Source organism: Podarcis melisellensis, assembly GCF_964234715.1.
Source record: "Podarcis melisellensis genome assembly, chromosome: 5".
In the NCBI taxonomy this organism is placed as follows: Eukaryota; Metazoa; Chordata; class Lepidosauria; order Squamata; family Lacertidae; genus Podarcis; species Podarcis melisellensis.
The window spans coordinates 41152580-41174683 of record NC_138537.1 but is presented as its reverse complement, the minus strand read 5'-3'; the positions used below and the strand labels follow the sequence as shown (position 1 = coordinate 41174683).

The window sequence follows — 22104 nt, the reverse complement described above, 5'->3', positions numbered from 1 at the left end:
AGCCGGGCGGCGGGGCGGGAAAGCCTCCCCCCGCCGCCCGGCATCGGAACGATGTCCCGAAGCCAGGCGGCGGGGCAGGAATGTCTCCCCCCGCCGCCCGGCTTCGGGGCATCGTCCCGATGCCGGGCAGCGGGGCGAGAAAGCCTCCCCCCGCCGCCTGGCATCGGAACGATGTCCCGAAGCCGGGCGGCGGGGCGGGAAAGCCTCCCCCCGCCGCCCGGCTTTGGGGCTTGTCCCGATGCCGGGCAGCGGGGCGAGAAAGCCTCCCCCGCCAGAAGAGGTCGGGGGAAGGCGGTTTCCATAGGAACGCATTAATTGATTTTCAATGCATTCCTATGGAAAACCGTGCATCGCAAGACGAAAAACTCGCAAGACGAAGAGACTTGCGGAACGAATTAATTTCGTCTTGCGAGGCACCACTGTATGACTGTGCCTCAAAAGTTAATAGTTGCATCTGTATCCTAAAACCAGGGGACACAGTAAGGACAGCTTCTGAGAGAAGTTACCAGAAGAGGAGTATATTTGCAAAAAATATCTGAAACATGTCTGGTTTGCCCTGAAGCGGTACAGTGGTACCTCAGAAGTCAAACGGAATCCGTTCCGGAAGTCCGTTTGACTTAAAAATGTTCGGAAACCAAGGTGCGGTTTCTGATTGGCTGCAGGAAGATCCTGCAGCCAATCAGAAGCTACAGAAGCCCCATCAGATATTCTGGTTCCTAAGAACGTTTGCAAACCAGAACACTGACTTCCAGGTTTGTGGCGTTCAGGAGCCAAACGTTTGACTTGCAAGGCATTTGGGATCCAAGGTACGACTGTATAGTATCAGAGCTCAATCTCAGCTCTGGGCAGACCAGTTGCCAAATATTTACTGACATATAAAGACCAAGCACCACACATATTACTTATATAGTAACATTATCTTCCCCCAAAGAAAGTCAGTTGCTTGTGTAACAATAAAAAAGAAGAAAAAGGTGGTAAGCTAAATTTGTCAGGTCATTATGTTCCCTAGACACTATGGAAAGAGCGAAACAAAAATCAGAATGGGTTCTTTCAATACTTGGGCAAATTTGCTCTGGCTAGTATTTATTTGCAAATAAAGTTTCTATCTATCTACTTGAGCAATCAATAACAAAAATCTCAAAAGTTAGAAGCACATATTTATAATGCTTTATGATGAATTGCACTGTTAAATGCTGCTTGCACTGCTGCTACACATTGCAAAGAGAATAATAAGACTTCCAATACCTTTGTAAATGTTCCAAATCCTCCGGTCACAGATTTAGGACTTTGTACCTTGGAGTGACTCCCAATTGGACACAGAGGTGGCATGGTTGCAAAGAGAGAGTCTTCCTGCTAGAATTACACAAAGCAGATGATTAAGTTAACTATGCAATTATTATTTTTTAAGCACTATGATACAAGAAATGAGTTTATTCAAGACAAGGAACATAAGCCAACCTGGGCCTGCAAAAAGTTCTGGGTTTCATGGAGAGTTAACGACACAAAGTTTTACAGTCAAAACAAAAAAAAATTTCCTTCCAGTAGCACCTTAAAGACCAACTAAGTTAGTTCTTTAAGGTGCTACTGGAAGGAATTTTTTTTTGTTTTGACTGTAAAACTTTGTGTCGTTAACTCTCCATGAAACCCAGAACTTCAGATACTGAAGAAGTGTGCATGCACACGAAAGCTCATACCAAGAACTAACTTAGTTGGTCTTTAAGGTGCTACTGGAAGGAAAAAAAATTGTTTTGACTATGGCAGACCAACACGGCTACCTATCTGTAACTGGAACTATGGAAAGTTTTACAGTATTACCTTAAAGCCGTTGGTTCTGTTGTGATTCTAAAATTAAAGAGAATCTAAACGTCTAATAATCATACCTTTGTTTATTATATCATACATTATGCTGTCCTCCTTTAAATACTGAACTTTTGGTAATAAATGTTCTCAACTGAACAGTTAAAATGACAGATGCAAAAATAATGTTTAGTGCATTTAACTGGTTAGCAGCCCTAGTTAGGTACAGAAATAGAGATCCTCACTTTTAGGAGGGTTTCAATTCATTAAAATCTTCTCAAATGCAATGAGCTTGTTACTGAACGCATGTTGTTCATTACAAATCACCATCATTAATCTGTGCCAAGTTTGGTTAAAACGGCAAAGAACTTGCTACGTAGAGATGCTTTCATAAGTGACAAAGGAATGGCTTTCTCTACTACTTTTGCATTAACACCCAAGTTGCATAGGAAACAATTCTAGACAAAAATTATCTCATTTTAAATGCTAGAAGCAGTCTTATTGAAACACACAACAAGCTTAACTATCCCTTCTTAAGATGATCTAGCTTATGGTGTATATTCTCTTTTGTAAGCAGTAATAAAAGCAAGTATTCAAAAGTTCCAAATTCTGCTACAAATCCATCACCTTCTGAAGTACCATTTATCTGCAACAATCTAGCTCTGTACCTTTGAGACTTCTTCCCCAGCCCAGAAGTATACTAACATTATTCCTCTGTGTCAGCTTAAAAAGGCAAATGATTTGCTCCCAGTGTTTCTTTACTGGAGAGGTTCCCAATCACCACTGGCTCTTTGGAATCTCTTTCCCTCACCCCAAATGTTTACATAAATATTATTTTGACAATGGTAGCTATAAAGTTGTCAAGTGCTACCTCTGTTTTCCCTAAATACAAAATTTGTGCCTACACAGAAGACGACACTTAACAAGAAATGCACTCAATAACCTCAGCTTACTTGTTGATTTTTGGAAATGTGAACCATGTTGCGACTACAGAGATCATGTGTCTTCCATCAATGTAATTTATAAATAGGCCATGCCCAAACTACCCAGTGAACCATTTTTTCCTCTGGCTGGTGAAGGCAAGTTCATTGCCTTACCCTGGAGGGAAAAATTGCCCAAGTCCTTAATCCTATGCATGCTTACCTAGGATGTCAGCTCTATTGAATTCAGTAGGACTTACTTAGAAATAGAGAGACACATGACAGTGTTACAAATAGGCATTTTGGCTTCTCCAAACACCACTGAAAAACAGGGCTGTGAAATACAGAGAAAATTGTGGTTTTGGTGGGAGAACACTAAGGATTGAGCACTTGAGAGACATTGGAAAGCAGACCCAGAGATGTTTGGGATGCAGAAATAAAACACTTAACCATGTTTTATCGCTTACTGCTTGCCACCCTGGGAGAAGCAGTAGGATATAAATTTAATGAATAAATAAAATGAACCAGAACTCTACAAACAGTTTCCAGAAAAAGGCACTACACTGCCATGGAATATCAAGGAATAAAAGGCAAAATACTCCACCTGAACAAGTTTCTAGAAACAAAACAAAAACAGAAAAGCCAAACAAACAAATGTTACCTTGACAGTGGAGGTTACCAAACTGCTCCCAGGGATCTTTGATACTGGAGATGCTGTCCCTTGAGAGGCTTGAGAAACACTTGTAGCCTTACTTCCAGGGCTACCTATATATTGAGAAATACAACAGCACACATTTGGCCATCCTGGTGTAGCTTCAGTGTGTTCTAACAACTGTCACATTACAGCTTTCTGAACAGAATCACCTTTTCCTTGCTGGACAACTGGAGGAATGGAACAACCGCTGCCTGCTTGCAAGGAAGGCAACATGGCAGGCAGTTCACAGGCAGAGGGGGACACCGTCGCTTCCCACCCATAAAGCCACAGAGAGGACGGGTGCCCATTTGCCAGTCCGCTTCCCATTTTGCTAGAAAGCAATACACCTCTTCTGTGCCCATATGCTGAATGCAGTCCCAGAGAATCTACAACTCTGCCAGGACTAGGCACAAATCACGTGAGAGATGGTTGCCACCATTTCCTACACACTCTCCCCATCTCTCAGCAGTGTCTCTGAGCTGAAAGGTTCTGGGTGTGAAAGTTCCCCTCCCCCACCTTCTACATGTTACACCAGGCTTCCTCAACCTTGGCCCTCCAGATGTTTTGAGACTACAATTCCCAGCATCCCTGACTACTGGTCCTGCTAGCTAGGGATCATGGGAGTTGTAGGCCAAAAACATCTGGGGGGCCAAGGTTGAGGAAGCCTGTGTAACACTGTAGAACAGAGAAGCACAGGTAGGAGAAGTGAAGAGCAGTAGCTCAATGGCAGGGCATCTGCCTTGCATGGAGAAGATCCCAGGTTCAAGTCCCAGCATCTCTAGGTAGAGCTGTGAGCGACTCCCTGCCTGAAACCCTGGAGAGCTGCTGCCAGTCAGTTTAGACAACTAGATGGACCACTGGTCTGACTCAGTGTAAGATACCTTCCTATGTTCTTAGCATGCACAGAACACAATCACTCTTACAGGAACTGCCTGCAGTGAAGTATGTTTGCAGTTGACTAATCTATGATGGTATGTCTAAACCTGCAAAAAGCTGCTCGATGCAACTAAGGATGGACAAGCAATTTACTTTACAACTGCTTGCCCCTGGCAGACTGATCAAAGAGAATGGAAGTGAATGCTATAAGCAGCTTTCATCAACCCAGGCAAGATGTTTTGGAGGGATGTTTTGTTGTAGACCAAAATATCCAGAGGGCACAGGGTCACTGAAGGCTGTTGTAAGGTTTGTGGAGTAAGGAGTCTTAGGAAAGGAAAATACCTTTTACAAACAAAACAAAAGTTAGTGAGGGAGATGGCTGTTCCACTGGTATCCAGTAATGACAATTAAGACATGCGCGAAGCACACAAGGGGTTAGGGGTTATTCTGAACATTCTGCCTCAGAGGCAAATCAAGGCACACACTGCAAAGGCTCTGGAAAGGAGAGCACATTCTTCCCCACCCGCATCTAGTCCACACCTGTGCTTGTGGCTGCTGCCCCAACCGGCTGACCAGGCTTGTCCACAATAACGTAAGGGTTATTGACTACAGGGGTGGCAGCCCCTTGCTTCATATGCACTGGAGTAGAAGTTGGAGTTCGAGGTAGTGGAGAAGGACTTGGGGTCGATATTGGAGATCCTAAGGAAACAGAAAGGGGTTCTTCATTGTACATGTCAGACAGATATCCAAAGTGACGGTAACGAAGTGACGACAACAACAATAGCAGCAATTTGCAGAATCAATTCTACTGCAAGTATAGAAGCAGCTCCATGAAAACACAGGCAGCTGTTGTGTTTCCTTTAGAAAAAGCCTTCCGTAGAGGAAGTTAGAACACTGAAAGATGCTAGCTTTTTCTAACACAACTTCTACAGCAAACTATAGAGGACTATGGAAGGTGGTGCTAAGGAGATTGCTCCATCAGATGGAAAAATCTCCCCTCTGCTTCCCCTTCTCCCAACAACCTCCAAATCAATTTGCGGGACACAAGAGCAGGGCTCATTAACAGAATCTGGCCCTATGTTCCTATAAGGCTGTGGGCTTCATCTTGGACAAACATTGTTCATCCCCAGTAGCATTAAACATTTTGCAATGCTTCTTAGCATTTTCCCCCTTATGACCTACAAACTATGGAGTTTACAACCTGGAAGACAGGGGCTCAGTAGACTAGGAGCAAAAACTACTCCTATGTATGGGGGCTGCATAAGTGACATAGCATCTCCTTGAGTGTCACCATCTCATGCTTCTGGCTTGACTTGTGTGGCACTCCCCCACCCCTCCTCACAACATACAAAACTGTAACTGTACTCAGTGCAAGAGCAGGCAGTTTATTCTTATCTCGCTGTACAACACAATTCGATGCACAAACCAAGCCATACCTGACACAATCTTGCAACTCATGGTGATGGGCTGAAAAGACTTGCCCGGAGACTCAGCAGGGCTTGGGATTCGACCCTGAGGCACTATTTTGCAACTAGCAGCAATTGGCTGAAAAGCTGAGTTGCCATGAGAACCAAAAGTAACTTTTTGTGAAGCCAGCTTTGTGGGAGTCCGTTCTAAAGACGACGGCAAGGAATAGAAGGTCGTATGTCTTTCGGCTTCAGATCTGAACCCTGATGAATAAATTTTTTTTTTTTTAAGTGTTATGAAGTGTTTCTAGGCAGACAAATCAAAATGTTAAAAACAACTTTGTTCCCAATTTCTGCCCCTTGGAACGAGCTCTCAATATCTGATAGGCCGCCATCTCCAAAGCAGCATAGTGTTTTCCTATTCAGACTATTTATTTCATAAAAAGATTCTCTCCTTGCACACCCACTGAAACTGCACGCCAACTAGGATGTGTTTCCAATAAGTTTCAGTTTCAGAATTTAATCATCATAATGTACTCTACTACATAACACTGTTTAGAACAAAGGAAACGGCCTTATACCTAGTCAGACTATTGGTCCATAGAGTCTACACTGATTGGCAATAGAACTCCAGGGTTTTCCCAGCCCTACCTTGAGATGGTCAAGGACTAAACCTGGGACCTTCTGACACAGAGCTATGGCCCTTCCCAATATACGTTAGGGTGGATACATACTATGGATGGACAGATCAGCCAATTTCCAGTCTGGGTCAAATTCTCTTCCACCTCTAACATACACACATACTATGTTGACCTCCCCCCCGCTCTTATTAATATTTTTATTGAATTTTATTTTTAGTTAATAAACACAAACACAGCTGTTAAGAACAGAAGGGCCAATTAAAGTAACACCAGCATTTTTATTTTACCTTTGTCAACAGAAGTATGCGTAATGGATTCATGCATCTGCTTTATTGGTGAGGATGCTTTTACAGGTGCTGGCATATTTAATGGCAAATGCAACGAGGTGGGGGCATCAGAAAGATCAGAATCTGAAGACTGGGAGAAGACATACTCTTCTCTAAAAGAATGCCGGTGCAATTCAACGTCCACCACCTTTCAAGAGAAAAACAACTATGGTAAGGCAACTGATGACAAGTGTGCAGAGAGGGACTTCACTGCATACTTAGATACAAAGGACACCAGTTTCTAAACCTTTTGCACCCATCAACAAAAGCTCCTGGTTTGGGGGAATTGTGTTGGTTTGCTTAAAATCCACCTGAACTCAAGTTCAAGTCACCTAATAGTTAAGCAACCAACCACAGAAGCAGGTATTGCTCAGAGAACATCAGCTAGTCATATGACATCAGGTGGATCTGATCCCCATCTGAACCAGCAGGGCTTACATTCAGCATTGTTTAAAATCTGCCATCAAATGCAAGCCATGCTGCCAATCTGCTAGGGAAGCTATTCCCAGGTCTGCTTTCAGCAAACATCAAATCCAGTTGGGATCTCCTGAGTGAACTTGACCCCAGCTGTGCAACTTGTATTCAGCACTGAATTTAAATGCTTTACTTGCAAAAGGAACAATCATGAGTGCACTCCAAGGCTTCCAATTGCAATGCTCCCTTTGCAGAGGCAGTTTTACGTGACACACACCTGACATATGACTTCAGATGAGTGACTGGTGGGTGCAACTGGAATAAAATCGCCTTAACCAGATAGGGTCGCCTGTCAGGCCTAATTTGGCCTGCAGGCCAGAGGCATGCCTGCCTTAAGAGGTCACAGAAAATCCTAAGACCAAGAGCAGAAAGCATGTGCATCTCATGTCAATTCTAAGCAGACACTTATGGCCAACCCAGTTACCTGTCAAGAGCAGCACACAAGTTACAGAGTGTACTTTCAACATGTAAACTGCTTGGTAACTATTTTTACTGCTCATACTTTGTGGGGCAGGGGCGGAGATGGCCAAAGAAAGTGATCACTGTTTCCATTCTACAGTTTTACAAGAAAAGCCTGAGAAAACTTTTTAAAAATCATACCGTTTCAGCACCTAGCGTCTGCAGACCTGTGTATGTCCTATCCAACTGTACGAAACAATTAGGAAAGGAAAAGTTTAGGTGTCTTTGTCACAAATATTAGCAAATATATACACATACACAAAACTTAAAGAGACACATAGCAATAAACAGAACTGGCCCTGCCACTAGGCAGAGTGAGGTTTTGCCCCATGCAGTTGGTTTGGGGTACCACAAAATGCCAGCAAGTTGTTGACTTTTTAATTTCTTTTTTTTTGTATTTTAACTGCAGAGGGTAGAGGTGGGGAAGAGATACATGTAGGGTTTTCTGTCTCAGATGCCAGAATGACCGGCACTGGATGCGATGCACTTTGACTTGTGTGAGCCTGGAGGGCTATTTGCTGTTCTGTTTTAGGTTCAGAGATTTCGTTACAATCAAGTAGTATATAAACTTTGTTAAATAAAATAAAACCAGTAAATAAAACACAGTGCACTAAAATCACCCCAAAGCAAACTATAATAAGAAAAAAGTTAGGACTCTTCTAAAAGCCAAGCAAGAGGGAGCCATACTTATTTTCCTGAGAACGGCATTGCATCACAGAAGACACAACTTTCCTGAACCATAAAAGGACTAGCATGGAAAACAGGATTTACTGTGTTATTTCTTGTGAGAGCAAAACAATAAAAATACAAAGAGAGTATTTTCATCTATGCATTATCATTGCAGCGAAGTTACCTTCAGATGGTGTATGATATCAATTCTTTTGTTCCGGCTGTCTTTGAAATGAATCTGAACCCTGACAGGAAACTCTCCCCAGCCCCGTCTAGTCAGGTGGAAAGGAGGCTCTCTAGAAATAAGGATCATTTTTCAAAACAAAAGTCTTCCACTACATACAAGATACTTCTGAGCTTGGGATTTGGAGGTGCAGAAAAAGCAACAAGGCCCACATAAGGTGGAAGACCAGCAAAGAGTTACCATGGTGATATTCAAGTATTCGAGACAGTGCCAAAGAATTTTAAGGATCTTAAGTACTGAACATACTACTTAAATTTTTCAAGCCTCCCTAATATTTGCAGTCTTGGCTATTTGACTTTAGAAAGGTTTTATAATCTGTGGTCCTCCCTATGTTGTATGACAGTTCCCCTCAGAGGTGTCTGGCACCTTCATTATACAGCTTTGGGCAAATGCTAAAGACTCTTTACCCTGGCTTTTGACGCTTGAAATGTATATTTTTAGGACCGATCTTATTTTTTATAATGTTGAGTTGTTTTAAATTGTTTGCAGTGCTGTTTAATATTGTGTTTTAATATTAGTGTTGTGTTCCTCATTTAGTAACCCGATCCCATTGCTCTGTCCCAGCTTTTGCCAACCTGGCAGTTCGAAAGCACACGAGTGCAAGTAGATAAATAGATACTGCTGTGGCAGGAAGGCAAACAACATTTCCATGCACTCTGGCACGATGTCCAGTTGCACCAGAAGCAGTTTAGTCATGCTGGCCACGTGACCTGGAAAGCTGTCTGTGGACAAACGCCGGCACCCTCAGCCTGAAGTGAGTTGAATGCCGCATCCCATAGTTGCCTCTGACTGGACTTAACTGTCCAGGAGTCCTTTGCCTTTACCTTTTTACCTAGTAACCTGTCCTGGAACCTTAGGGTGAAGGGAGAGTAATAAATTGTAATAATTGTCATTGTTGTCCATTGGCCATGTTGGCTGGGGCTAGTGGGAGATGGCTGGAGGCCAACAACATGTGAAGAACCCTAGGTTCCCCAGCTGCGATATAGCTAAATACACATCTCAGCACCATGCTTAGAAAAACAGACAGAAAGCTGAAATTCTGAGAAGGCACACAGATGGGGTGAGGAGCTGAGCTGCTTCACACAATCTCTGCCATCTGTTTTCTGCTCAGTATGCCTTTTGTTTCTGCTGGGCTCCAGATACAGGCTTACTCATGCATAAGATCTTGACTGAAAAACAGCAGGTAGGGGAAGGGTTATGCCTTCTTCTGCGTTTACCTTCTTGGGCATATGATGCCACATATCAGCCAGAGAGGATTTGAACCCCCTTCCCAGAGTACTGGAACCCACACCCCACCCCTAAGTAAAAATCACTGAGGTTCTGAAAATCTGTCAGTCAGTTGGGGCAAGTTGGAAGTTTCACCGAAAGTGCTGTTACCTGACTTCGACAAGATCGTTAGGTTTGTAGCTGGGATGAAGGAAGAACCAGACTTTCTTAACAAAGTGATCAATGCTGGGTTCTCTTCGGGACCCTCGTACATATACCATCCATTTATGAGTGGACTGGTCATTCTCTTCTCTCTTGTCAGGAGGAATGTACCTGGCAGAGGAGGGAAATAATCACTTAAATCAATTCCACTACAAACATTTTGAAGTATTAAAGCACACATTGTTTAGCCATTTCTCTGGGTGCAATCCACATTCCAGGCGAACAGTCAAAGAACACACAAGAGCAAGACTTCAAGTACTAACTTGGAGACATTGCCAACCACTATGGTTTTCTTCACAAACAGCCGCGAATGTTCATCATTTGAGTGGCCAGCATTTCTCAGGCCCCCTTTGTGACCTCTAGCAACACCAGAAGTGCCCTGAGGACAAAATAGAAATCTGTTTAGAAATCTGCTTACGCACACATTTATTCTAATTTTACCCCCCTGCAAGGAAGATGCAGCTACTGTTTAAGTTGCAGAAAGGACATACACCTGTCTGCAGTAAAAGGTCAATAGAGAACAACCCTGAAAATGATAAAAGAACCAGCATATTTTAAAATACCCGTTTTAAAAGTATTTAGCACATTTGCAAATCTAAGCAAGAGTAGGGAGACACAGAGCTGCTGCAGAACAAAAAAAAATATTAATTTAGGTACATTCCATGAAAGGATTTTTCTGCTTCATCACGTAAAGTCTGCCAATACTGGGGATTAAATTTCTTTTGATTCCTCTCAGGGACAGGGACCATAATTCTCTCACATTAAAAAAACTAAGATGAAAATAAGCCATTTCTCTGCCTTCTCCAAACGTGTTGTAGAAACCAAACTAACTTTGAGCCACTTAATGTTACTAATGTCTCACTCTGGGACAATCTGCCAAGACACGGACTAGAAAGCACCTGATGTAATCACTTCTAAATTATCTACAAACTTAATGTTTGACTGTATTATTTGAATTGTATATGCATGGAACATTTCTTGGAGAGGTGTATATAGGGATTATTTGTTCTATATATTTTTAGAAGCTGAAAAATAAAGCTAAGAAGGGGGAAAATGTTGTGGATGATGGAGCACAACGATTCTGAAATTATCGCTGCACATAGTGCTACATCAGCAGAAAACAGGCAGCAAAAAGCAATATAATGAGACCTGTAATTGACCCCTTTCTACAACAGTGCTAATGAGGGGTGTTGAAGATGAAACCATCTCTGTGGGTTTCAGAAGACGCAGCAGGAGTCAGGAATATATTTGCTATGTCTGCCTTTGAATACAAAAGAACACTATTTTTTCCCCTTCCTCCTGCCTTGTTTTAACACCTCAGGTTCATTTTACCTGCCCAGAATTCTTGCTCAGCCTCTGGTCGAGCTTGTTTGATAATCGCTCTTCTACATCCAGGCTGCCATTGTCCTTTCCCATCAAATAGTCCATGTGCTGGGATGATTCACTCTCTGAATGGTTAACTGACAGAGTTTCTGACCCCTGATTAGCAGGAGATGATGATCTGGAGGGAGATTCCAAAAATCTCTTGATAGAGGGATGGTTAAAAACCATAGGATCACAGGTCTTGGTTCCCTGAAACAACAAAGGAGGCAGCACATTTCAATTTTGCTCAGAATTAAAGTTATGACAGAAAGTAACATGTCCACCTGATCAAAGTATATACTGTGCTGATAAACACTTGCAGAGTGTAGCAGAAGCACCCATCTGACCATGGCTTCCTTGGAGGTTGCAGACCACCAAACATCTGGTGGTTTTCCTTTGTAGTAAATGCAATTTTTTTTCATTCAAAAAGTCACATGCTCCATTGCTATCAGTTTTACCTCTCCGACTTTAAGAAGACCAGCAGAAGCATAGTAGTTTGCAACAATGCAGGCTCGCAGTTTATCCATCATTCTTCTTGCTTCAACCAAGCGCTATGTAAAGGGTGGGGTGGGGAGAAGAGGAAAGTCCCGTTATGAAGTATAGTGACTGTAACCCTTCCCACAGAATACTGAGCTTGGAATCTGTATACCTGGTCTATGACTTCGATCTCATGTTCTTTATTCTTCATTTCTACAGAAAACTGCTCTTTAATAATTGCCTCGATCTTCTGTACTGCAGCATCTCGTGCTGTTCAGGAAGAGTCCACAAAGAGGAAGAATATTCTTACAGGCAATAAAGTTAAGGCCATTTGCAACAACACAGTCCTCCATGCCTGGAAGACGATGTGGATTTCTGGCTTGCTTTTTGCTTGCATTTTAGTATCAAAATGACCAGGCCAAGTATGAAGAAATGAAAAAAGTACGCCATTCTTATTTGTTTGTATGTGTGCGCGCACCCATGTACAAGAATAATATGTAATATTTTAAAGAACCACAATACAATAACTGATATATGAACATATGAATGACAGCTCCAAAATCTGAAGATTGGTGAAAGAAAGCTCTTACAGTCAATCACTCAATCCATTTCAGGAGATCTTCATCAAAAGCCTAGTTGGGCACATAAATTCAGCAATCCATACATGGACCAAACTACACATTTGGTTAAATGCATAGTTTGGACCCAAATGTTTTATATTTTTATATAAGTGTGTGTGTGTGTGTGTGTGTGTGTGTGTGTGTGTGTGTTAGAGAGAGAGAGAGAGAGAGAGAGAGAGAGAGAGAGAGAGAGAGAGAGAGAATAATTAAGATCATAGCTGTGGTGCAGGTGGTGGTGTTTGTTTTTTTTTTTAAATAATCCACTGCCATAGAACATGTAAGAAAAGTGTTGTAATACCAAGTATTATTGCAGTTCAGGTACAGTCTGGCTATAGCAATTTAAGTTTTTAATAAAATTAAATGGGAAACGGTGGCACTTGATCCATCAGTCAAGCTCTTGAATTTCACACAAAGAAATATTGAAACTAATTCTATTAGTGTTAAAGAAAAACAGCAGCATTCTGCATATTTTAGAAATCTAACAAAACCAATACCTATAGACAGACTATATCCTTCTCCTCTTATCTCTGTCCCACTTCAATTTCCGAATTTATTTTTTATTTTTTACCTGACTGCTCAACTGCTTTATGACGTTTATTTGTAGGTACATGTGAGATCTCCTCGTAGTCTGGATCCATCTCTTCTATAGTTCTTTTGATTCCTGACATGTTTGGCAACTTCACTAGAGAGAAGGGGGGGGGGGGACAAAAAGTGAATTCAAACATCTGAGAAAATCTTTCCATTTATAAGGTCACATTGCAGAAGAAGTAAACCTTCCAACTGGGAGGAAGAATACAGATCTATTTATATGCTACTTGTGTGTAGGGTACTCATAGTTTCAACCCAGAACAGGACCACACTTCTCATCTCACAATGTCTTGCTATATCTACTCTCTAATGATGGCACATTGAAACATGGTTGCCTCCGAAGGAACCCCTACAGATGAACAACTGTTAACAATTAGGGGCTCTGCAGGATTAGGAACCCTGTGGAATTAAACACAAGCAGTTCAACTTGCAGACATCAGATAGTAGAGCTAGCAGAACACCACAATATCAGGAGAAACGCAGCCCTGCATCAGCTTGAAATCTTGAGTACCTACACACAAGTAATATGTGCTTCTGTCTCAACAGCTTCCCCAAACTCCACCAAGATCTATAAAGTAATTCAGCTCATTCAAACTGGATTATGAATTGAGCTACTTTGTGGTAAGAACCTGTCCTATTTTTCTTTTTTCTTATTTTCCTCTTTAAAAAAAAAAGCTCTTTTGGTCTATGAATCAGAGTAAATACCTTGTTTTTCTTTGAACTATCAAAAGCAATAGTCACACAAAAACACATTCGCGCATTTATTGCTGGCTACATTTCAACGAGTTTATCTTGGTTTTTTGGGAGGTACCATCTGAAATCGAGGTGACCAAAGACCATGACAGGATAAACATGATATTAAAAAATTAGAGATAAACCGCTGGACCACAGGCAAAGACAGCTCCACTATACAGCCTCCACATCTCTGAAAAGTTATCATCCTCATGGAGCCTCAAATAACAAAGTGAAAAGAGTTCAGTCCAACAGATTTTGCAGTAACAGTGGTGTTAGTCAGGCATTCTGAAGCTATGGAGAGCAACTACAATGAGGGCATCCCATAGGGATGAGCAAGGTATTCAGACTTATTATGTTCATGCTCCAGAAGTGTGTTTTCCGGGGCTCTAAAATGTGTCGTGAATTCAGAAGGCTCCCAATTGTCCTCTAAATTGGAGGGTGAAGAGAATGACAAAGGACAAAACAGCATATCCATCCCTGTGTGTGTGCATCTATTGCAATAATTTATCTACACAGCATCAGAACACCTGAGGGCTACTATTACTGCATAATCTGCTATTATGATGAACTATTTTCATTTAGTTGTGTGCGACACCTGACAGATATTCTTCACATTACTACTCATGGGGGGGGGGTGAAGAGAATGGCAACAAGGGGGGACAGAGCTACCACCCGTGCCCCCCTTGGATTATTCTTCTACCGGGCATCAGAATGCCTAGAGAGGGCGAACGTGTGAGCAGCCGCCAACAAAGCCCCTAATCCTGCACAATTATTTCTTCACACATTGTCGAAACCTTCCTTTTGCTGTTCATTCTCCTTAGAAAAGTTATGTGCGAAGACATGTGAGTGAATACATAGATGTCCTCGGTGAATGACTCACACAGAAAGACTATGAAAGGCCATTATAAATGGAAAAAACCTTTCTGCAATATTTTACCTCAGGAGTGTCAAAAAGGCAGAATCTGTTTTCCTTCAAATATCACCGTACCTCTGTTGAAGGCTGTTCAGTTTCCTTTTCAGTTACCCCTGTTGAATAAAAACTCTTTTAGACAAGTGAAAGCAATCATTTTCTTGAAGCTCAAGTTTCCCAGCATGTTCTATTATGAGCAGAATAGTATTTCAATTTCCAACTGAAGATCTTTACCAAATCACAACTATGAGTGACCAAAGCAAAACAAGTTGATAGCTCAAGCTATTATTAGGCGTTACAAAATGCTGCTTCGGTGCATTACTACCAAACACCGTGGGACTTAAAAGCTCATTTGAGCGGGAGTAAGTCCTACTAAACACAATGGGGCTTACTTCAAAATAGATGTAAACATATAAGATTGCACTGGATAGCAAGTTATTATGGGGCTACAAGGAAGCTGGCACAGGAACAGTGAGTCACTGTGGCACGCTAGTTTGCAAAGGAGCCATTTGTGCTATTAGGAGCCAACTTTGCGAGGGTCTTCAGAACAAGCCTGAATGACTGCCGGAGCATCAAGGAAAAGCACACCAAGGATGGCTTCCAGCAAGATGTTCACCCAATCATGATAATAACCCCCAGCAAAACTCAGTAGGGTGGCCTTTGGGAAGCCCCCTTTGAGAAACAACAATGCTCTGGTCCTACGTGTGCCTGGCTACTTGTTTCCAGGTGGCCATAAAATCGGACTGCCCTCTTAAACAGCCCGATCCTTTGCAGCGTTAGGCGAACCAGTTGCAATCGGCGGGACAGGTAGCAAACCCGGCGCGGGACTGGGGCTGCACGTGCCCGCAAGTAAACGCGCTTAGGATCCGTCTGCAAGGCTGCAGCTCCCAGAGGGCTAACTTGGGAGTAAAGTTAACCATAAGCTACCGCGGGTCTTCCTTCCAGCAGCAAGTAAGCACGGCCAGGATCGGGGTGCGAGATGGGACTTTTCGGCTGCCGCGCAGACCGAGTTGCACAAGCGAGCAAACTTCGGGGACTCCCGCGGAGGCGAGCGCCTCGACACCCTCTTCTTGCGAAGGGGACCCCCGCGCCTGCCGCCAGAGTCGAGGCCCCGCGCCAGAGGGGGGCGCTCTCCTCCCCGCGCGCAAACGCCCCGCTCCTCCTCAGCCCCGCCGGCGGGAAGCGGAGCCCCGACTCGGGGCCGCGCAACTCACCCGCCTTCGCCGGAGACGTCCCGACGGGCCGCCGCCACCAGTCCCTTTCGCCTCCGCCCAGCGCTGCGCTCCAGCGAGGCCAGCGTCTCTACCGCGCAGCCGCCATCAACTCCGTCCCCTCTCGCCTGCCCGTCACGGCGATGGCGGGGCGCGGCTGCGCAGGCGGAGAGCGGAGAAGGGGCGGGCATTGGGAGAAGCCGGTTTCGCGAGGGGGCGCCGCCGGCAGGGCGCTCTCTTTGCCGCCGCGAAGCATCTGCTGCGTCCTAAAGCCCAGAGGCTGCAGGAGCCCAGGAGCCCGAGGCGCTGGTTTCTTTCTTTCTTTATTCCCTTGAGAATGTTTTTTTTAAAAGTGCTTTTCCTTTCTTCTTTTGACTAATGTTTTATCTCCTGCTGCCTTGGTCGGCGATTTTTAATTGCTTTTTGCAATATTGGTTTTGTCCCGTAGCAATTCGGGCCCCACAATAATAATAAAAAAGGGACTGCTAGTTTGCAATAGTAAGGGTTAGAATTTGGGAAGCAGCACCCCCCCCCCCCAAATCGGGCTAAATTTAAAATGAACCTAGAACCAATGCAGTGGTCGATTTTTGAACGGCTCCTTAAGCTGTGATTTTGGGCAATGGGTTGCCCTTTAGTATATACGGTAGATCACAGGCAACCGGAAAGGACGAGATCTCTCAGCTGATCTCTCAAGAACAGGGAGTCCAAAAGAAAGAAGAGGGGGGAATTCTTCGTCTTCACGTATCTGCTGCCCACCTTTTTTCCAGGCTTGACGAATCCTTTCCTGAGATAAATGATGCTCCCAAACTCTTTCGCCAAGTTCCCATAACTCTTCATTAACAACATTAACATGGGGATCTAATTATTCAGGCTGGATATAAATAGGGCAGTGTTCTCTGTGAACATGTTGATATGTAATGGGGTTTTTGTTGTTGATAACTTTACAGTTATAAGCATGAGTGTAGGCAGGATTATTGTTATTGGGGGGCAGGACTTTGTTGGGGGGCCAGAAGTTTTGTTAGGGGGCCAGAACTGTCGTGATTGGTCAGTAAGTTAAGTATTTCTATTGTTTTACTTGATCTAGGGGGGCAGCTTCCCCTTCCTGCCCCCCTTGACTATGCCCATGGTTATAAGTAATTTCGCTGTCAGTCTTGTTCACCATGTTCACCAGTGGCTCTAAGTGCACAAACAGTAGTGAAAATGGGTGGCATTTTTGATGCTTAGCTGTTAATAGTCTAGGGAACAAGGTCTATCCCCCCCCCAGTAATAATTCAGACAGTGTAGGTTGATGGAAAGCTTGGGAGAAGAATTTTGGTTGACCACCATTTTGGATCTCGCGAGTTCAAAAATTATATTGATAGTGTTTAGAGGAGGAATTATAACAACTAAGTTATCTGCAGTGTTGAATGTGATAAGGTGGTAGATATAGTGAAGTAGGCACCAGTGACATTCTTTGAGGTGGCTCTGAACTTACGGTATTTCAGCACACAGTATTTTTCATATCCTAGTTCCTATCTGCAACTCCAAACTGAATAAGGAGCAGCACACCCAAGTATTATAAACTACCGGTAGTCTCAGCTTTGATACTTTAAAACTGTGTGTATAAAGGGACCTACAGTGCCAAGGCTGTGATCTTTTACTGAGTTACAAGTATGCAAGGAACTTGCCAACTGGATACCAGACTAAGGGCACATACTTTGAGTAATGGAGATTTTCATGCTGACAGATGCAGTTATAAGCATGATTATATAAGCTTAGTAGCATATAGCCTTGTACCGAATTTATTGCAGAATCTGAATTTTCATCTTTAAGTATATCCTGGCTTGTGAACAGACCAAGACTTGGTCTGAGCCAGCATGACATAAAACTCAGAAAATAGCAGTGCTTGCTGTGTAAAAAGGCATCTTCCCAGCAATAGTAATCTGTATTTCTGAGCACAGGGGGAAAAAATATTTCCATCTGCAAGAAGTGAGAAACCAACATACATGTGGCAGTGAAAAACAAAGGAGGTCTAGTCAGAGTATATAAGCATGGGATTCATATGCCAGTCTTTACGAATCTGTGTTTTCCAAACACTGGCTGGATAAAATTCTCAATGAGAAAAAAAGCAAGAAAAAAAGGCAAACAAAAATTATGCAAATTAGCAATATTTATTCAGAATTTGTTTTTTTTTGGCCAAGATTACACCAAGAATAGATTTGTTTACAAACATACAGATTCTCTATTCTTTGGATTAATTATACAAAAGAAGCTAAAATCACATGCTTTTCACACACACTTAAATACTGCTACATATCATTACACAGTAGCTTTAAATGTATAATTTCTAAATAATCATCTTTAATATTATAAAATGATTACAAGAACAAATCACACATACCTATAAATACATACACAAAACGTTAAAATATTGTCTGAATCATTTGAGTATTACAAGAATACAAACTAAGTGTTAACGTAGTTCTGAGAACAGACTTAGGTAGGGCAATGCATTCATAAAGCACATAAATGAGTGATAATTGTTAAAACTGCTGTCACTAGATGAAATCCTTGAGTTACAACTGTAAGATTTCACATGATGAGTTTTATATGTTTAGCTGCCGTTTATCCTGCAGTACTGACATAATTACTGTATTCAGAAAGCGCTGTAACTGAACTGAAAAGGAATGTTGGCCTATTGGAGTTTTTCATTGGTAAGAAAAATATTAAGCAACATACTTCTCAATTATATTAGGATATCTGCTTTTCAATAGTAATAACGCCAACATAAAAGACTTTTCACTCTTTCAAAATTGGACTGTCAAGAATAAGAAAGCTTTAGAGGAAACTGGGCATAGAATTTTCTGTGAAAAAACAGTGAATTCAGTTCTGGTACTGAGAACGAATTATGGGGCTGAGCATGTGTTCAAGGTGCCCTGTTCCTTAATTCTAGGTGTACATTTCTCAAACTAGCCCCATTCCAAATGATCACTGTATCTTGTATCTGGCTGTGGTTTAAGGATCTTGATATTCTAGTAAAAACAAAGTACAGTACATCTCACAAGTCTGGATTCTGCCTTCCTGCGGTGTACATGATATTATGTAAAACAGAATGTACTAGACTTGCCAAGGAGGCAAGTCTCTAGAAGGCACTCATCTCCAATTCTGGGTGCAATATTTTTAAAGAAGCAGATTGAAACAATGCCGTTTTTCTAAGGATTAGATTGCAATAATAAAATCAAAGTTATTTCCCGATCTGCTAGTTTTAGAGAAATGGAAGCACAGGTAGAAAACTCACTTCTTTCAAAACAAAATCCTTAACAAATGATTCATTTCAATATCAAAATTGTTAACACCCATTCCTTCACTACTTCTTTCATGCAACTGGTAGTGTTAATATACAATCTTGGGCAAGTTTAAAAAATTGCAGCAAGCACAACTCAGTGACCAAATATGAATACATTTCACTTTTTGAAACCACTGTGAATATTTATTGAGCTCACCAAATGCAAATAGATATCTTCATTTTGCATGCAGATAACATTTTCCTATGTTTCAACAAGTCAGTTTTTGAATTGCTCTTGAAGTAAGTTTGTTTACAAGAGTCCAAGAAATGTTGCTGAACAGGTATCTTTTGCAAGATATATGATTCTATGTTATATGTTCAGCAACTGTTTTCTCACAAGGGGCTATAGCTAAAACTAAGGCTGCAATCCTATACCTACTTAGCTAGGAGTAAGCCCCATTGAACTCAGTGACCTACTTCTGCGTAGACACATATAGGCTTACACTGTAAATCTATTTTGTCAAGTAAATAAATTGCTCACTTTTAAAAAAGCATTATTGCCTAAATATATATTGCAATTTAAACTATATGTGTTAACTGTTTACTGATAATTGTCTGTATCAAATTTAATCAACTGAAAAAGACCTCTAAAATGGTAAAAAAAAACCACCAACAACCCAAAACTAACAACTTCAAGATGAAATCCAATATATATCTGGGGTGGTGCTTTACAACCATAAAAAGCAGAGTGTATTTACAAAGCAGGCACTACTTTATACATGCAATTCAGAAGGAATTGTAAACACAAACATTATATATGTACAGCATTAAAAAAACACCTAGAGCTTCATTAGGTCATAGTTAATTGCCATCTTTCCTGATAATGACTGCACAGTTATTCACCACATGAGTACAAAAGCAAAGTGTAGTATATTCCAAGAGCTGTCTGGCAATGGTTCCTATTCATAGGAATGAGAACTTTTGGTTTGCCAAATCTCATTCTTTTCCACAAATATTTTATTTCTTAGGACACTTGGATATAAATCAGTAACTTTCTACTTGTTATCACTGGATTAGATGTATATCTGATTTCAATTAGAAAATGAAATGTGATTCCTGAGATCGCTTTATCATGTAAAATATTCTGCTTTCATTGTTTCATCATATTTTCACCAGTTTTAGGAAGGTACTCAAATAAGCAAACTCAGAATAGACCTATTGAAATTAAAGGACCTAATTTAGTCACGTTCATTAATTACAATGTGTCTACTTGGAGTTGAATACCCCACTTAGTATTTTACTTGTGCATATCAAAAGTCAAAATACTAGTGCAAGCTGTGTGGAGAAAGAAAAAGTCAAAGCAAATGTATTTTCTCCCAGGAATGGGAAATGCACCCAGATTGCATGACTGAGGAGGTAGAATCTGCAGGCTTGATGAGGCTACAAAAATACAATTAAACTACTGAGGTTTACAGATGACTTGTGTGCCCCTTCCACAAATGAATGTGGTTTAATCAGAATTAGGCAGTGGTTGGCCTTATTGTGTCCACAACTGGATCACAACCAGGATCAGGTTTAAGGCACAGTAAACACAGATTGAGGATCAAGGCTGCAGCTAGTATAGTAAGGCTGTAATCCCTTAAATGAGAAGTCACCCCCTTTTGCTTCTTGGGACTGAGCAAACATGCAGAGCAGTGCTTTTCTTTTAGAAAAAAAGGTGCCAGTACTCACCATGAAGTTGTTACAGTAAGTGCCACACTTTTAAATAGTGCTTTTCTTCTAGAAAAAAAAAAGGTGCCGGTACTGTGTACCCTTGTGTAACCCCAGAAAAAAGGCACTGATGCAGAGTATCAGGTTGCCTGGAGGCTAAGCTATTTGGCAGCATCAAAGCACAGACCAGAGGCTAGTCAAAAAAGAGGGGCCCAGCACAGTACAGCAAAGGTGAACTTAGGTGAGTTAAAGTGAAATAATATATTCCATAAAGATTCATGCTGAAGGATGCAAATCACTGTAAAACATCCAGCTATTTCCCTCTTAATCAATTTTTCCATGTGAATTCCACTTAAGTAGACTCTAAGGAGGGAGGGTGAGCATGCAAGTAAATTAGGATAGAATAAACTATATATAAAGTTTGTAAAGAAGGTTAATTTCCTTCAAAAAGCAAAGATTATCCTGACATATGCCAAATTACAAGCAGATGCATAAGTACCATTTTCAAATAGTTAAAAGCAGTTTGATTTATTTGCAACTACAGATTTTTTAAACTAGCATGATTAAAGTGTCTCAAATAATTGATGTTACACAGATGATTTGCAGTGCAATCCTATACATGTACTGTATATTCAAAAGAAATGGGGCCTTTTCCCAGATAAGTGTGTTTAAACTTGAAGTTCTAAGGTTGCAGTGATTGTGGTGTTACCCAAAGTCAAAAGAAATCAGCAAAGGAAAAATGCAGACATCATAGTCTGTGCATGGCCCAATATCAATGGGAGCCAAGCTTAATGTTGGCTTCAAAAGAGTAGCCATGAAAAAATTGGTATCATCTAGTAAATTGTCTAATATCTGCTACATGTGAACTACTTCTTTAAAATGTATACCCATTCAAAAGAATAATGGCATGAGGATCCACTTCATCCTTTTTTCTTTATAGAAACATACAAAGTGATATACACTTTATGCATTAATTTTTATGTCACTTTTTGAAGAAGAAATATTGATCAGAGAAATGCAATCTTTGGTTATGATGCAGTATTGCTCATTCATACAGCTAATATTGAATACTCACTATATCAGATGCTTCATCTAGAAAATAGTAGTAGCACAATTTACTCAAAGATAGAAGCACAGGCAATGATACCACTATGTAGTTGCTTCTATAGTCAGAGCATGAAAGACTCAACAGAGTCATATCATATGAGAAAGCACTCAGTGGATCATTTGAGCCATATCTTTTCTTGAAAAAAAAATTGGTTCAAAAACCACCTAACAAAACAGATCTGTTA

The 22104-nt window shown here is 41.4% G+C and overlaps 1 protein-coding gene across 1 annotated transcript in view; it reads right to left on the bottom strand.

Annotated features, from left to right (window-relative positions):
• The window catches only part of YEATS2 (YEATS domain containing 2), a 40387-nt gene extending 24395 nt beyond the window's left edge, over positions 1-15992 (bottom strand). Inside the window, exons 1-15 of the mRNA XM_081911533.1 lie at positions 15841-15992; positions 14654-14742; positions 12962-13075; positions 11946-12043; positions 11755-11847; positions 11267-11506; positions 10198-10313; positions 9884-10045; positions 8447-8558; positions 7735-7779; positions 6622-6808; positions 5724-5957; positions 4828-4986; positions 3379-3482; positions 1246-1353 (exon numbers count right to left, since the gene is read on the bottom strand). Of these exons, the coding sequence (XP_081767659.1) occupies positions 1246-1353; positions 3379-3482; positions 4828-4986; positions 5724-5957; positions 6622-6808; positions 7735-7779; positions 8447-8558; positions 9884-10045; positions 10198-10313; positions 11267-11506; positions 11755-11847; positions 11946-12043; positions 12962-13061 (1758 nt within the window). The 5' untranslated portion in view covers positions 13062-13075; positions 14654-14742; positions 15841-15992. The remainder of the gene's footprint in view (positions 1-1245; positions 1354-3378; positions 3483-4827; positions 4987-5723; positions 5958-6621; positions 6809-7734; positions 7780-8446; positions 8559-9883; positions 10046-10197; positions 10314-11266; positions 11507-11754; positions 11848-11945; positions 12044-12961; positions 13076-14653; positions 14743-15840) is intronic.
• Between the last annotated feature and the right edge of the window lie 6112 nt (positions 15993-22104).